This window comes from Mesoplodon bidens, assembly GCF_964165515.1.
Source record: "Mesoplodon bidens genome assembly, chromosome: 5".
Classification (NCBI taxonomy): Eukaryota; Metazoa; Chordata; class Mammalia; order Artiodactyla; family Ziphiidae; genus Mesoplodon; species Mesoplodon bidens.
Window position 1 is genome coordinate 104,156,026 of NC_138161.1, and position 13,217 is coordinate 104,169,242.

Genomic DNA, 13,217 nt, shown 5'->3' on the forward strand with positions numbered 1-13,217 from the left:
TAATACCCTTCTTAGTTGTTGAAATGTTGCTGGCAATAATAATGAAACTTTTGTACAAGGGTTTGTTCTTCACAGGATTGTCACATCCAAGAACTCATTTGGTATAGTGAAGATAACGGGTGAATGAATATGCAGCTTCAAGTCTTGTTGAACCGATTCTTGTAAACTATTCATGAAAGGAGAAACTCTTGGTCAACAATTTTAAGAGTGCATAAAGATCAAGTCAGTGCATTCCCAATGTCAGCTCTTCCCATTTGCCATGGGGAATATCATCACTGATATTTCTAAACCTTTAACAGTCTTTTTATTTTTAATACTTTGAAGATACTGGGGTGTAATATCGGAAGTGGTCAAAGTTATAATATAGGCAAAGGAAAATATAACAAATTCCCTCTTATTTACATAGCACCAGCTATCAGGCCTCTGGTCTTTCTTCTTTCTTTACATACTTTAGATTCTTGGTTGATCACCTCAAGTGTTCTTTCACCTGACATTTAATTCCCTTGCATTGCTTTAATTCAGGCACATCCGCCTATTTAACACCAATCCAGCATTCACTGCTGCTGATTTACCTCCTCATTTGACATCTGGTTGTTTGCAGTGCAGGGGTGGTCTGGTGGGGTGGGGCAGGGGGGTTACTCAACCTCCTTAACTGGAACACAAGACCCTTCACTTTGTGGACCCCATGTACCCAATAATATTCATCTCTTCTTATCTAAAACTTTATACATAGGATTTCCGTATGCCACCTGGCTTCTTCCTCACCTGAATGTAAAAAAACTTCAACGTTTATGGCTCCTCTCCTTTAGCGGAATAAATCCTAGTCTGTGCTGATGCCTCTCCTCTGGAATTCTTCCTCTCCAGCCACATGGGAGTCCCCTTTGTGCTCTGATTGTGCACTTTCTACAGTTGCTTTATCTTTAATTACTAGGGTGCCTTTATCTCTTACTTGACCGTAAGCTCTGTAAGGGAAGAGACTCAGTTTCTTCATCTTTTTTTATAAATCTACAACTGGCACATAATGACTGCTTAGCAACTGTTGAATGAAATAGAGTCCTATTCTTTGTAAACATGGATTTCTAAGCCTGATACATGGCTCATCTATATAAGGCAAGTGAGTAAAGTAGTGCCCCCAAGGTCAGACACTGAGTAGCTGATAAAACCAATTCTAAACCCAGGCCTCCTAATAGCCCCGTCCAGTGCTTTTTCCTCTACAGTGCAAACACTACCTGATTGCCTTGGTTGATGTCTAGGTTGCACTTAAAGGACTCTGTGTTTTCTGCCTTTCAGAGTGGACAAACAGGATCGATGGGGCCTCCGGCTGTCCCCTCCTCATTCCGCCCTGAAGATGAGCTTGAGCATCTGACCAAGAAGATGCTGTATGACATGGAAAATCCACCCGCCGATGAATACTTTGGTGAGTGGGGTCTAGGGCTGAGTTCTGAAGTAAAGGTTCTGTTCTGTTTTCCTTAATTAGTAATTAGGAATAGTACCGGCTCCACTGGTAAAAGCTTTGAGTCTGGATATGTTGGAGTTGGTATGCATGTACACACACACCTGAGTGTTCTGGAAATTGCTTTGTGAGACTGCCGTAAATATGATGTCTGTTTAGCTTGGACTAAAATTTCAGGGGTAATGCAGAGTTTCTTGAATATAAATTTGATTTTAAAAGTTAATTTTTGACAATTTATTAGCTTCTTATTAGGCAGAAATAGGGTTTCTGTGTGTGTTCAGGTCTCTCACTGATCTAAATGTTCATTTACAAAATGTGAAATCGGGTAGTATCTAAACTTTGTGCTTTCAGTCCTTTCCCTATTTAGGAAAAGTTGTTCCCTTTGTATTTTTTTTAACTTCTCTCTCCAAACCTGTGAATAATTATCAATGGTTAATCCATCCAGTCCATTTGTGTAATGTGAATTTATGAATTATACGCCAAGTATGAGGTGTTGAAGATACATAGCCTATCCTCAGGGAGGCTGGAATTATTTAGAAAAGATAAGAAAAACAAACAATTGCTAATCTAGGTAGAAAGCTATGAGGCATGAGAGAGGCTTAGGTCAAATATTACAAAATGTAAAAGCTCTATTCATCGAGAACATCGGGAATGCTTTTGAGAAGAATTGGTGGTTCTTGGACCTGGATTCAAAGCAGTGCCTTTCAAATTTTCTGTTTTCTCCCTAATCTGTTGGAGACCAGTATTTCCATAGAGTACAATTAAAATTAGTTACTAAGAAAATGAAATAAACAGAATACAAAATGGAAGAATGAGTTTTACCATTATTAGATTTAACAGGAATAAATTACTCTATTAAATTGCTATCATATTTTCTAAATACTGTCTGTACTTGTCTCATCGCAGAGTGTCTTAGTCAGATAGGAATCTGTAGATCATTCTGAGTAGCACTGCTTTTCAGGCATCTGGAGAGAGGATATTACATTTGGGGAGCAGTGGAAGCAAAGGCATAGAGGTGGAAAAAGTGCACGGGACTTCTACTTCTTCATACACTTCCTATTTTCCTGTCTTCCCACTTGCTTCCTATTTGGGAAGATGTAATGACAGGTAAACTGAGGGCACAAAGCCACATCATAAATGCACTGGGTTAAAATATGAAAAACATGACATTTCTTTGTATGCAGGAGACAGTGTAGCTTAGCTAAAAGAGCACAGTAGTGGGGATAAAGAGTTCTGGTTCTGGTTCCTTTTCTGCCTTTTACCAGCTAAGCAATATTGGCCCGTTCCTCAACTGCCTCAACCCCATTTCCCACCTTGGTGAATCATAGGTGTGAAGCAAATGTGCTTTAGCATTTCTTTCATAATAAGTTCTCTGTAGAAACAGCATTAATGCAGAGAAGTACATAAAACTAAAAGTTAAATGTAAGTTGATATAGATTAGCACAAATGCAGAGAGAATAGTTAAAAAAAGTCTCTAGTTATGTTAAAATATACTAAAAGTATATCACGCTCTTGTCATTGACGTGGGAGAAGGGCTTATATTGGAGCCTAAGGTAACTTTTTTAAAAAGCTTATTAAGAGTGAAAAATAAGGCCTCTGTATTAAGGTATACCAAGCACAAAAACTAACATACCAAATATACATGCTTCAATTTTCACAGCAACAAAATAGATAGCAATAAAAAACATTGAACATAGGTAGTAACTGTGTTAATGAGTATATGTTAATCGCTCTGGGAGATCAATTAAATATTATCTTTGCCTTCAAGAACTGTCCTAGCTCTACTACTCACTAGCTTAGACAACTTGAACAAATTGCTTATTCTCTATGTCTTTTTGTTTTGCTTTATCTATAATGTGGAAATAATGCCTAGTTTATACTTTTATAGTGAGTACTGAATGAAATATTTATAGAAAGCACTTAGCCAAGTTCTTGGCATGTAGAATATGCTCAATAATCAAAGTTATCCCATGCTTTACTAAAGAAAACAAGATATGCCCATTAAAAAGCCATTAATAATACGTGATTTAAACTGAAGTTCCTAGCAAAAATAGAACATATGTCACCAATTGGTAAATAATCATTGCCAAATGAGTATTACAAACCATGAGAGAGAATGTGGAATAATGATAAGTTTTATTGAGTGCTTACAATATGGCAGCACTGTTACACAGTATGTACTTTATTAAGAATTAACTCATTTAATCCTTACAGAAAAAAATACAACCCTGTGAAGTAAATGCTATTATTATTTCCAGATTAGGAAATCAGGGCACAGAAATGTAAAGTAATCTGCCCAATACCAACAGCTAATAAGTTGCAGGACTGGATTAGAATCCAAACTCCAGGTCTATACTTTTTTTTTTCTTCTAAAACTTTTTCCACAGCTTTGTTGAAGTAAACAAAGTCACATAATTAATGTATACAATTTGGTGGGTTTGGATGTATGTGTACGCTTATATTTGCCATCACCACAACCAAGGTAATAAACATATCCTTCACTTCCAAAGTTTAGTCTGGATACTTAGGAAGGGTTTTACAGAGGAGATCAGCTTTGGACAGATGGAAAATAAGAGAAGGGCATTCTCTTCTAAGTAGATAGAATGAATAAAATATAAATTGAGGCCAAGATTTTTTAAGGAAAATTACTTTATACGGCAGATATCCTCCAAGGGCCTATTATGTGCAGGCTACTGTGCTAGGTAGGTGTGGAGACATGTGGAGCTAGGGAGACGTGGGTCTTACCTTTAAAGGAGTTTATAGTCTTAAGAGAGGATGTGTACAGCGTTGTGGTGTTTAATCCTAACATGAGGCAGAAAGCGACCAGTAACTTATTTGAAGTTCAGCCAAAGTACTTTGAGAACTGAGAAGAAAGGAGAGAGAACATTGTGAGGCAGGAATGGAAAAGTGTTTGTGGAGTGGATAGCCTTTGGGTTGTTTTTAAAACTACGGTAATAGAGATTTGGAGGTGCGATGATAGTAGAGAAGTGATGTCATTTCTGAGGAGTAGAATTTTAACATAATAGGCAATAAAATCATTGGAGTGAGGTACCCATGTGGGACGGAACAAATTTGGGGAAATAAGGTAGGAGAGGTAGGCTGGGACCAATGGCCTAAAGACTAAGCACTTTATCTTATACAATGAATGCTGCACGTTGAGATCAAAGGTTATGGGAACTGTTTGATGAAATGTGGTTAAGAATGTGGGTTCCAAAGCCAGAATGCTTTGGTTTGAATGCCAGCTCTACCTCTCACTGGCTAGATAAAAGCAGGAAGCAAAGGATGGGTTAACAGAACTATGGTTTACTCTTCTACTCAAACATTAAACATTTCCCGAACATGTTTTCCATGCCTGCTGCTGTGTGCAAGGGACACCAAGCAGAGTCTCTGCCCTCAGGGGATTCACAAGTTCTGGGAAGGACAGGAGAGAGGCAGGTATGTAAGGAATGTCAGTGCAGCAAGGGGTGCAGCACTGTGTTGGGTCTGCCTGAGGCACTAGGTGAGCATAGAAGACAGAGTTAAGTCTGAAGATGAGAGAAGGAAGGCTACATGATAATGTGTTTGCAACAGAAGGGCCTGACCCAAGGGAGATGAAGAAGAGTCATCTCTTGTTCTCTATCAGAATTTTACCTGAGTTCCATTCTGGGCTGGAAATAGCATTGCTAATCACCACCTTAAAAGAACTTTTCACTCTTGTGTTAACATGCCCAGCCCCAACTCAACCCCCTCACTTTTTCTATCACTTTGCCTATTTAATGCTGGAATTTTCATTGACACTATAGCTGATTTGCTGAAGGTCATTAAATGCTTTCATGTCAAAGATCTCCTACTAGATTATGAGCTGCACCAGTGAGTGAGAGGGAACGAAATGTAAATAAATGGTGTCAGTGGAATAGATTCCCCTGTGGTCATGTTCATTTTTTTCTGTGCAGCCCCTATTTTCTTTTTCCTTGAGTGGAATAATTCATAAATATATTTGTTTTTTGTTTTGTTTTTCATTATGGAATTTCCCATTACTCTTAGCAGTTTTCTTTGTTTGAAGAACTATAATTATGGCATGCTTCAAAGTAGGGGAGAAATATCAAAATATCACCTCACAGGTGACTTAAGTCAAAGGAGAAAAGATACCTTCACAAATAGAGAGTTTGGAAACTTTCTTAATCCAAGTGATGAAACTTAACATCACCAATAATGGGACAAAATGACATGTGCCAGCTGATATGATGTAGTAGAAAGTACACAGCATCACCTGTGTAACATAGTCTTGCTGAAATATTTAACCTGAAATCCAACCATTAGGAAGTAGACAAATCCAAATGATGTGCCATTTTTCAAGACAATTGTCCTGAATTCTTTAAAAATGTCAAGATTAAAGAAAATGAAAAAAGACATGCCATTCAGATGCAAGGCATGCATCTTGATTGAATCTGGATCAAAAAAACAAAGTATTGGGGCTTCCCTGGTGGCACAGTGGTTGAGAGTCCGCCTGCCGATGTAGGGGACACGGGTTCGTGCCCCGGTCCGGGAAGATCCCACATGCCGTGGAGCGGCTGGGCCCGTGAGCCATGGCCGCTGAGCCTGCGCGCCCGGTGCCTGTGCTCCACAACGGGAGAGGCCACAACAGTGAGAGGCCTGTGTACCACAAAAAACAAAAAGAAAAACAAACAAAAAAAAACCCAAAGTATTTAGGGCAAGTTTAGAGAAATTTAAATATGAACTATATATTAGATAATACATCAATGTTAATTTTGTGGGTATGGTAATGGCATTGTGGTTCTATAAGATAATATCCTTGTTTTTAGGAGCAAAATGTTGAAGTATTTAGGGTAAAGTGTCATTATGTCAGCAACTTATTTGAAACAAGATAGATAGATGTAGAGATATTATGAGGAGGGCAGAATCACTTCAGATTATAACAATGAGAGATACTATAACTGCACAGCTATGAAGGATACCCTTTCTCCCCCCAGGAGTATTGAAGCCTATCACAAATGAATTATCTTTTATTTTTGTATGTGCCACACGGCATACGGGATCTTAGTTCTCCAACCAAGGATCGAACCTGTGCCCCCTGCAGTGGAAGCACCAAGCCCTAACCACTGGACCGCCAGGAAAGTCCCACAAATGAATCATCTTAACACTCCCTTCTTGGGCGGGAGAAGTAGAGAGTCATTCCTATATCTTGTAAACTTGACTGTTTTAAAATTTCCCTTTCTTGTTTATCTGTTTCTTTATTTTCTACTGGACACATACCCTTTCTATTGTTGGTGAAATGATAACGATTGTGGTGGAAATGATGAAAGCTATATTTACTTAAAGCTCTACAAGTTTAAAAAGCCCACTCCCAGTCATGGTCTGACTCATATATCTGGCCATGAAGTTTTCATTTCTCTGATGAGGAAACAGAGATTCAGAGAGACTCAATGAGTTGTTCAAGTCACACAGCTATAAGTTTTAGGATTTCGACTTATTCTTCAGATCGCAAGTCCATTCTGATTCATTACCGTTACAAAAAGGCATAAGCTGTTCCTGTAGGTAGCTATTCCTGCCTCATGTCATCCTTTACCTCCTGAACTCATGATCTTTAAGTAAGAGACCAACTGTTCCGAGGGCGTCTGTAGCCCAGACTTCAGTGTCACTGGCAATATACTTTGACTATCTTTAACTCCTGAATTAACTGATGTGACACTAAGCATAGGCTTTCTGCCATGGCTCAGATACATACTGTAGGGAGATAACCCATCTAATGCCTCTCTATCAGCCATGTTAGCTGACTGTTGACCTTAAGGGAAAGCAAATCACTAAAAATCACTAAGAGCTATAGTGATTGTTTCCTCAAGTCATTTCTTGATAAAATATTACAAGCTGGAACCTTCAATTGAGTCTGAGCTGATTTTTTTTAATGATTTCTTCTGAAAATGTGCTAGTTTTAGTGCTTCCATGCCCTTCCTTTTACATCTTCATCAAAAATTGTATCTGTTGCATTACAGTATTAGATAAATGCCATAGCAGATGAATCATAGTAGAGCAGTATGATAAGTCCAGATCTTTGAAGGGAAGATAGCCTCTCATGTTCTGAACATTTTTCATCTACTTGGACTTGAATTTTGGCTGTAGCCGATTCCTAAGTGTCTTTCCATTAGCAAGGGTGTACTTGAGTGGGCCTAGAATGCTGTGCTATAGGGGGAAGAGAGGAAATATAGAAGAAAGTTGAAGGTAAGGAGAAATTCTCATCTAATTCAGTTAACCAGGCAGTAGATCTTTAGTTCACATCATTTGCAAGACTACAGGCCTTGGTTCAAGTGCTTGCATCTTGGAGCAACCTGTTTCCCTGGGCAACTAGAAAACTATGTTTCTACTAGAGGAGATTCTCAGTGACAGGGGTAGATACATAGAAAGAACAGGGGGTGATGAACTATAAATTACTATAATTTAGGGTAAGTTCAGAACTTAAAATAGGAGAGGGAGGATTTTTAAATTAGCTATTAAAATTAATGGGGGAGAAAGTTTTCGTTGCTAGAAAATTAGGGAGCTTACAGGGCTAGTGGCCAGCATTTGGAGCTTATATTTTTCAGATAGTTTTGAGGGAGAAATGTAAAGGAAAGTTGAGTTTGTCTCTAGATATCCTTGAGCCATGTCTGTGAATTTATGCAGGTGTTCTCCATGTTGGTTGGTATACCTAGAGCCTCTAAGTTTTGTGTTTTCATTCATTTTGAAAGAGAAAGCATGTTTGTAGGTGAGAAGTTCCATGTCTCAGTCTGTGGCCATGGCATGATTCTCTCCAAAATAATGGTGTTCTGGCTGTACAGACCCTAAGGCAGAAGGCAACAATCTTGGAATACAGTATCTCTGGAAATGAACAATGTTATATATCTGAGGATGGACTAAAAATATCTACCAGCTTATTTTTAAGCAGGAAGCTGTAATTATCTTGGCAGTGTTTACATGGTGTTGTCTTATTCCTTCTTCCAAAAAAAAACTGAAGTGTGCGAGTCTTAATATTGTTTAGCGAGCCATTTGAAGAATCCCTATGCCTTTAGAGCAGCACTAGGTAAATTATCTTCACAGAACTTGGCATTTATCTAAGAATTTTTTTGTTTATCTCTTGAGCATTGTTAGTGAGGCATATTGTGAGTTTTTGCATAAAGCCAGAAGTTGGTTCTAGGGGAAGTAGGCTTTATTGCTTCAAAGGACAGGTGGACAGGGTGGAAGATATGAGGCAGTGGGGACCTGGCATGTGTCAAGCCCTAAGAGAAGAAAAGCATGGAGGGGAGTGTGCTATGAGTACTTTACTGATAAAACGACCACACCATACTTGGTACTATATATCTTCTCAATTGAGAGCAAGATGGAGGTCCAAAGGATGTTCGTGAGTAGAAGCAGAGTGCCCCAAACAATGGGGAAGATGGTTTATTTCTTTTCTATTCTAGTAAGACCAAAGGATAAGTGAGCATGTCTAGAGGACTTGGACTAAGAGGCTTAGGAAACTGGAAACCACTATTTGAGCTACAGTTGAAGGAGTGGAGAAAAGGAAACCTGGAGCCCTGAAAGCTATTGGAGAACTGCCATGCCGAAAAGGTACTAGACTTAATATGTGTTATTCCAAAGTTAGCTACAAAGGCAAGTGAGGGGAAGCTGGCAGATTTACATTCGGTATAATGAATTAACATGTTTAACAGACAGAAGAAATTTCTTGGAAGAGCGTAGGCCAAAGCCCAGTAACCCCTTGTTGGGGAAGTGGTGAAAGGTACTCAAGCATTCAATGGACTATGAGATTAGATTTCAAAAATACTTGTCCAACTCTGATATTCAGTGACTTAGGTGTCTCAACTTGCGTGGGAATCAAGCTCTTGCATCTAACTTCTAGTGCTACCCCCAGCTTATCATGATTATTACATGATTACAACTAACATTTATATAGTGCTTTGTAAAGCACTTTTATACTTGTTATATAATTTAATTTAAACTAGACAGCAGCCCTGCAAAGCAGACAGTATGTTTATTTCCATTTGGTATATGAAGAAACGGGATCTGTGTGATTAAGGGACTCCCCATGCCTCAGAGCCCTCTGCCACCCCTGCTAGTCATAGATCCCATTAGCATCAGAATTCCACAGGGGCCCAGGCCTACTGATCCCAGATCCTGTTCTCTTTCCACCCCATCATGCTCTCTTAGCACCATGTTACTGGATTGGTCATAGACTATGAGATAAATCAGTGAACATACTCTGTGTTTTAGCTTCTTCATCGGTACAAGGAGCAATGTGATTGCTTTGAAAAGTTTTTAGAGGGTTTCAACTGGCAAGTGCTAAGTAATTTGTATTTCATTGTTTTTATTATTTTGTGTCAAGGAAATGGTTTCCAAAGTTCTCCTGTCAATTACAAACTAAAAAGTGATTCCAAGTGGGAGCTGCCTTTAGTACAGATGGAACCTGAAACCGTAAGGATCTTATTTTCACAGAAAAATAACCTAATTAATTAAAAACCCCAAAACCACAATGGAAGAATAAGTAGAAAATAAGTGGTTTAGAGAAAAGGTGGTATTGATTTGGGAAAAAAAATGGATTTCTTGGTTTTGTTTCTCTCTAGCTTTTTGTTTAAGGTCTCTGTGGGTCATGGGAATAGAATGTTTTCTATTAATGAGACATATCTGATGTATTTCCTTTTGTGGTAGTGATTTCTGGTAAAATGTTTGCTTGGGGCAATATATGGCCACAGCACTAAATAAATAATAATCCTAAGCATTTTATGTGTTCTATCTTAGCACACGTTAATTTTTAATTAATTTGGCTACACAGTGTGTTTTTAAGCATCAATTTGGAAACCTAGACTTGTAGTATCATAAAGAATAATTTAATCTTAGAAACTATCTAGGACAACCTTTCATGTTCCAGAAAACTAAAGCCCAAATGACTCGTTCAAGGTCATACAGCTGGGAGTGATTTGAACTCTATGGCCAAAATGTCTTTTCTGAACAAAGAATAGAAATTAGTCTCTGATGGTAAGAAGAGGAACAGCGGGGCTGTTCACAAAGGTAAGGGAGTAGGTTGGGCCTGCTATTTTTGTGAACCCAGACCCAGTGACACCTTATTCAAATTTGAGTTAAGAACACATTGCCCCTAAAAATGATAAAATAAAATGATAAAAACTTGTTAGAACCTTTGTACATATACTGTCCTTATCTCCTTGATTTTCAAATATAAATGAACTGAAGAGATTGCCAATATCCTCTTTTCTCATACTCATCAAGTCACTTACTTGTAGTCCTTATTGTTTACCTCACTAGTATATAAGTCTGATTGAAGGTAGCTTTTGTTTAGTACACTGCTGTGACCCCATCTTTGGTCCTAGATCAATTCCTGGCACATAGTAGATATTTAATGTTTAATTAATTAATTAAATCAGGAATAAAAATTGTGAGCAGACATTCCATATTCCTTGTGGCAGGACATGGTATAAACTACAGAGGGAAAATACTTCATTTATTTAACACCTTATGGAATCTTAAAATGTTACAGCTAGAGGGAATCTTAAAGACTATCTAGGAAAATCCTCTCATTTTTAGATATTGTGAAAATAAGGGAGTTTTCTAGGTTTACAAACTAATTAGTAACAGAGCCATGGATTATAACTCAGACTTTCTCATTCCTTTTTTAAATCACTTAAAGGCACTAGAGAATGTTTAAGGTAGAACAGCACATGGTTGCTACGATCATTGAACTTCAGTCAAAATTAGATTGATACCCTTGGACTTGATCTCTTTTCCGTGTGTTTTCTTTGAAAATTAAAGATTGAAATTCGTCAATGGATAGGTTACATAGTTAGGATTTTCTTTTTTAAGTTCTAAATCATATTTTCTTCCCTCTGGGATTCCTTTGTGGTCCTTGGTTCCCAAGACAATCTCTTACCTCCTCAATTTTCTTCTGTTCTAATCTAATTGGGTCAGATGGGTGGGGCATCACACTGAAAAAAAAAATCCTTTCTCCATGTTTACATGTTTTTTCCCTAGCGACCAGTTATAAAAGACCATTCTCTTATATTACCACCCCTTCAAGGCTGAGAAGACTCACCCAGGATTGGTGTTTCATACATACAGCAGATACTCACTCATTCTGTTGCATTGGGATCACCATTCTCTTTATCAAAGAATGAAAAAAAAATATAAAAGAGATTTTTACTTTAAAATCAAGCATCCTTTACCTAATAACTGTGGAAATAAGCTTGATGTCCTGAGAGAGAAAGAGCTGGAGGGGCACACAATGTGTATGGCAAAAGAAAGTTTCAACTTGTAGGTTGTCTGTGGTTGTGTACTGAGACATGCAGAGCTGAGACCCAAACCTACAAGTGCTAATTATGCATTTTCTGATCTTAAACACACAAATACAGATAACTGTGAACTCAACTCCCTTTCCTTTGCAAACCACGCTCCTTTCCCCCAACCTGAACTTTCCCCACAACTTTCTCTAAAACCAGATAATCATCTCCTTCCAGACTTTGAAGTGACATTAGAATTGTCAGAAGGCATAATTAATTGACTGTCAGCAAAGCCATTGTTTGAACATCTGCAGAGTTCTACTTGGTAGGCATCTGTTGTACTTTCAATTGAACCGATTCACTCATCTTCAAATATTTACTGAGTGCTTGCAATACACCAATCATTGAAGTGTGTGCTATGGGAGAGAAAATAAATAAGGTAACATAATGACCAAGGAGAGAAAGCATTTGTTCAATCCTCTAGCACCAAGGGCTTTGATGGAAAACAGATTTCATGACTGGAAGTGGAAAATACATTCTTTTTCATTCAGGTTCAGGGGCTTTTGCCACTATTGCCAGCTGGCCTGTGCCAGATAAAATGCCAGAGGAGTCCACCTATTGCTGGGGAATAGAGAGACCTATTGGTGAAGCACTGTTTGTGGACAGAGTTCTCAGCAAAGACAATTGAATGCTTTAAGAGAAAAGCGAACAGAAAATATCCAAGGCCGATAAACTGGGAAATCCCACAAGCAGGTCCAAATTTAATGACCTTATCCTGATTTTCTTCCTAGTTCTCACGCTGATGCCAGTCATGTTACACTAAATTCTCTCAGTTTCATTACAGCACTGCACAGTTCTGATCTCAGTCCCCATTTGATTCTCTGACTATCAAAATTTCAATTTATATCAGTCCTGGACCTGGCTCCACTCCTACCTGGAAGTTAACATCATTTGTTAAAATTCAACAAGAAGGAACACAAACACTATGCAGGAGTGACTTGTTGAAGGAGGCTAAGATGATACAGTAGGCAGGAGGTAATTGAAAACAGTTACTAACATCTACTGTCTCGCTCTCCACACACTCACACAGACACATACAACACTCACACAGACACACACAGACACATTCACACACACACTCTCACACAGACACACAGGGACACACAGACACACACACACACTCACACAGAAACACTCACACACACACCATTCAGCCCTAGGATCATGGCACAGTTAGAGAGCCGGCTATAAATCTTCCAACTTGAAAGCTTCCCATTCTTTGGTCATTGGAGGCCAGCTTCATAATTTTCACCACATATGCAAACCATCTGTACTATTATTTGCCTAACATTTTTGTTTAAATCAGTTCATTTATTTTTTAACCTATTTTGTCTTCATTCATGTCAATAATATCCATAATTTGATTTTATGGATTAAAGTACTTGTTGCTTTTTTTCCCCTAAAAGGCATGAAACTAAATACCATAATTAAATTTAAAATGTTCATTCATG

General features: G+C 38.3%; 1 protein-coding gene across 6 annotated transcripts in view; it reads left to right on the forward strand.

Moving 5' to 3' along the window:
* Nucleotides 1-13,217, forward strand: part of LPP (LIM domain containing preferred translocation partner in lipoma) — a 698,762-nt gene that overhangs the window by 520,757 nt on the left and 164,788 nt on the right. For all 6 annotated transcript variants that reach the window (XM_081235262.1, XM_081235261.1, XM_081235266.1 and 3 more), the window contains one exon: nt 1,291-1,417. In XM_081235262.1, the coding sequence (XP_081091388.1) occupies nt 1,291-1,417 (127 nt within the window). The remainder of the gene's footprint in view (nt 1-1,290; nt 1,418-13,217) is intronic.